Below are 4,099 nucleotides of genomic sequence, written 5' to 3'. Positions count from 1 at the left end.
TGCTGAGCCGCTCCTTGGATGCTATAGACAGGGCATGTCGCAAGGTCTGTTTGCTCTAACCGGCTTCTCCTCAGCTACCCCTAAGCCATTCCTTTCCATCAGTTCTCCTTTTTGGCTCTACCCATCGCTTTTCTAATCCTCTTTGAAACAGGGGGCATGTTCCGCACCCCCTGGAAATAAATCCCTTCTGGGTCATGCTGGGTTGATGGGGAACCCTGAGGGCTGCCGTGCATGTCTGTGCTTCGTTAGTCCTTGTGTGTGAGGTATTTAGCCTGGCTGAGCTCCCGTCCTAGTGTAAGCTATGATATTAATATAATGGCTCAGGGCAAGGGCCCTGCAAGCTGCTCAGCCCTTGTGCCCTTGATCTGGAGAGTGGTGACTGGCTGGCCCTGCACCTCTCCCGGTGGTAGATGCTGGGGAACATGGGGGCTGCGGGCCGTGCAACCTGCTCTGCGTCTGTCAGCTCCTCACCTGCACAAGCCAGGCTGCAGCACGGTGCCCGCTGGACATCTCCAGACCCCTCCTGAGCATAAGGCTGGGAGCCCTGCGCCCTGCACTCTGGAACTGGGATGGGTGCTGTCAGGGGAGGCTTTGACTGGGTTTTGCTTCGTCCTTCTCTGCAAGGCACGTGCCCAGGAGAAATTGCAATGGCAACGCGGGTCCCAGCTCGCCAGAGGTGAAACCTGGAGCCGCCTGGTCCCATGTGAGTGCTGCTGTATGAGATCCCACACCCTCCCAGCTCCTGCGGCCCCCTGACACCTGATGATACAGCGAGCCATGGGCAGTGTCCGAGTCAACCGGTGAGTAACCCTCCTCTCAAGGACTGCTGCTGCCCCGAGTGGCCTCGTCCTTTGTCATCTGGCCCCTCAAGCCCTGCCTTCAGCCTGCCTTTCGGTATATTCTTCTCAAAATGCCTGCCAGGGTCTTTCCTGCTCCAAAGTATGGCTCCTCTCTTCTTCTCCAATCCAAAACACGCCATTCATAGGGGCAGTGCTCAGAGAAGTAGTATGGAGAGGAAGCAAAATGCTGCATGGTGCTGGACCAGAAATTACAGATTCCAGCAGTGCTGCAGAAGCCTCATGTCCCCAGGAATCACAACTCCAGCCACCAATGCTTGCCTAGCTGTAAGACAAGGATGGCAGTCATAAAGTCCATGCTGGAGGGCCCCAGCTGACATGTCAACCCCATGTGGGGTGGGAGGGAGACACTGCCAGCCTGAGGGGTCCTGGGAGACTGCTGCTCAGTGGTCATGAGGGCAGAGCGTTCTTCATGGGTCTGTGCACCCACTTGATTTCCTCGGTGGTCAGAGCATCTTCTGCCATCAAGCCTTTAAGGAGTATCTGCAACTGTCCCAGCATGTGAGGGGCAGCAGCAGCACCACCTGCAAGGGAGGGGAGACGGAGGGGCAAACATCTCCCAGAAAGTGCATGTGGAGCTTCTGCCAGGGAAACTGCCAGCGCTTTGGCTGTTGATCTCCAAATTACACCTTTGGCTTCGGATGCGGGATGCCAGGAGCCATGCGTGTTGCTGTGGCAACAGAATTGTCCTGAGCACAGGAAGTGTATAAACATTGTCGCCAATGCACCATGAAATCAGTGAGGAAAGCAGAGGAGAAAATAGAAACTCCCGGTCTTACATAATGTCAGGGCCAAAATGTGGCCAGACTGTGCATGCTTGCTCCAAGCTTCCCAGCTGTCCCAGCTGCTGTCAGGTTTCGAAGCCTTGGATCCCTCTTCACCACAAAGGCTGGAAGGTAGCACAGCAAGCTTCTCCTGCTTTGCTGCCCTGTCAGGACTTTGCTAGATACAAACTCCTGGCAGCAGGACATGGCAAATATTGCAGCTGAGCTTCACCAATTTGGTCAGGGTGGCACCATAGTGCAATAACAAGGGAAACATGCTGTTGCGATATTCAGCAACAGGGTACTGTAGCCCTGAGAGCCTCCCACAATTCTTCCACCCTCACTGTCTCAGTGGTTGCTGTTATTCTTCGCATATTTCTGCTGGAAATGCCTGTTTCTTCTCTTCTAGGTACAGCATTGTCTCGACCGAAGAGGATGGACACAAGTTCTCTGCACTGGGCAGCATGAACGGGCACAGCCGGAACGGGAAGGGCCATGCCCCCCGGCGGAAGCACCGCAACCGTTTTGTGAAGAAGAACGGCCAGTGCAACGTCTATTTTGCCAACCTGAGCAACAAGTCTCAGCGCTACATGGCTGACATCTTCACCACCTGTGTGGACACACGCTGGCGGTACATGCTTATGATCTTCTCTGCTGCCTTCCTGGTCTCCTGGCTCTTTTTTGGCTTCCTCTTCTGGTGTATCGCTTTCTTCCACGGTGACCTCAATGCACCAGTGGTGGGAGGTGGTCCCTCTCTCCTTAAGCCCTGCATCATGCACGTGAACAGCTTCCTAGGGGCTTTTCTTTTCTCAGTGGAGACACAGACAACCATTGGGTACGGCTTCCGCTGCGTGACTGAGGAGTGCCCGTTGGCTATCATGGCTGTTGTGGTCCAGTCCATCGTGGGCTGCGTTATTGACTCCTTCATGATTGGTACTATCATGGCAAAGATGGCAAGGCCCAAGAAGCGGGCACAGACCCTCCTCTTCAGTCACCATGCGGTCATCTCCGTGCGGGATGGCAAACTGTGCCTCATGTGGCGGGTGGGCAACCTGAGGAGGAGTCATATTGTGGAGGCCCATGTCCGAGCCCAGCTCATCAAGCCCTACATGACAGAGGAAGGAGAATACCTCCCCCTGGACCAGCGGGACCTAAATGTGGGCTATGATGTGGGCCTTGATCGTATATTTTTGGTCTCACCCATTATTATCGTTCATGAGATTGATGAGGAGAGCCCGCTCTATGGGATTGGCAAGGAGGAGCTGGAGACGGAGAACTTCGAGATTGTTGTTATCCTGGAGGGGATGGTGGAAGCCACAGCCATGACCACACAGGCACGAAGCTCTTACCTTGCTAGTGAAATCCTTTGGGGTCATCGTTTTGAACCGGTTGTGTTTGAGGAGAAGAACCACTACAAAGTGGATTATTCACGCTTTCATAAGACCTACGAGGTAGCCGGCACGCCTTGCTGCTCAGCCCGGGAGCTGCAAGAAAGCAAGATGACTATCCTACCTTCTCCCCCACCTCCCAGTGCCTTCTGCTATGAGAATGAGCTGGCTCTTGTCAGTCAAGATGAAGATGAAGACGATGATGAAGTGGGTGTGGTGTTAGGAGGCAGCACCAAGGAGGAGGGAGGCGTCATCCAGATGATGGATTTTGGAAGCCACCTGGACCTGGAGCGGCTCCAGGCAACTCTGCCCCTAGACACAATCTCATACCGTAGGGAGTCGGCCATCTAACCCCTCCAGCCTCCCCATTCCACACCTGCCACCCACCACCTCCTCCTCCGTTCTGCACCTGTACGTAGCTGGATAAGTCCCTTACCCACCAAAAAACGCCTCCTGTGACTGTCTCTCAGCCCCTGAGTACCTCAAGGCCTGGAGCTGCTCTGATATACTCCCTTTTCCATGAAGTCATACTGCCTAGAGGAGGAGTGAGGATACACTGCTCTTCCCGTGTGTGCAGCTTGTGCTATGACCCCTTTCCTACCCAGAGACAGGAGAGCAGCACGCCTGTTTTCTCATCTCTGGAGAGGCGACGGGAGTCCCTGCCTTCAACGGACAGACCGGGACCCACAACAAGTGTTTCTGCTGCTGAGGCAACAGCAGACTTTCTGTCCCCTCTTGACGTGGGTAGGCCGATGGCTGTCAAGAGTCATGACCGTCACTAGGAGAGGAGCAATACCTAAGCACTGACCAGATGAGGATGGATGGGAGAGTTCAGGACTCCTGGAGGGAGTGGGGAAGGATCTCAAGGGAGGGGTTTACTTGCATGTATATTGCTTGTTGCACATGACTCTTTCTTTGTATATAAAACAGAAAGAGAACTGAAATCCATATTCTTCCACTGCAAATGCCAAGCTAGGAGGCAAGGACGCTCTACGTAGCATACTCTGTGCTCTCTTTGGCTTTTGGCATCTGTCACCTCCAGCAGCAGCTCGGCTCCACAGACTCAGACCCAGTTCTCCCAGTCCTCTTC

General features: G+C 54.3%; 1 protein-coding gene across 1 annotated transcript; it reads left to right on the top strand.

Moving 5' to 3' along the window:
- The first annotated feature begins 762 nt into the window (after positions 1-762).
- KCNJ4 (potassium inwardly rectifying channel subfamily J member 4) lies at positions 763-3,360 on the top strand. Its single transcript, XM_009954042.2, has 2 exons — positions 763-800; positions 2,031-3,360. The coding sequence occupies exons 1-2, from the start codon at positions 763-765 to the stop codon at positions 3,358-3,360; spliced, it is 1,368 nt and encodes a 455-aa protein (XP_009952344.1).
- Positions 3,361-4,099: the final 739 nt, after the last annotated feature.

The sequence above is a fragment of the Leptosomus discolor genome, chromosome 1 (assembly GCF_034619465.1).
Source record: "Leptosomus discolor isolate bLepDis1 chromosome 1, bLepDis1.hap2, whole genome shotgun sequence".
Taxonomy (NCBI): domain Eukaryota; kingdom Metazoa; phylum Chordata; class Aves; order Leptosomiformes; family Leptosomidae; genus Leptosomus; species Leptosomus discolor.
Note: the sequence above shows the minus strand (reverse complement) of the source record. Positions and strands in the feature narration are given on the sequence as shown.

Excerpts from the sequence above, each read along its gene's own strand:
- KCNJ4 (XM_009954042.2), top strand. The coding sequence starts at position 763 with ATGATACAGCGAGCCATGGGCAGTGTCCGAGTCAACCG. Across the intron at positions 801-2,030 it reads GGCAGTGTCCGAGTCAACCG|GTACAGCATTGTCTCGACCG; the intron begins GTGAGTAACCCT and ends CTTCTCTTCTAG.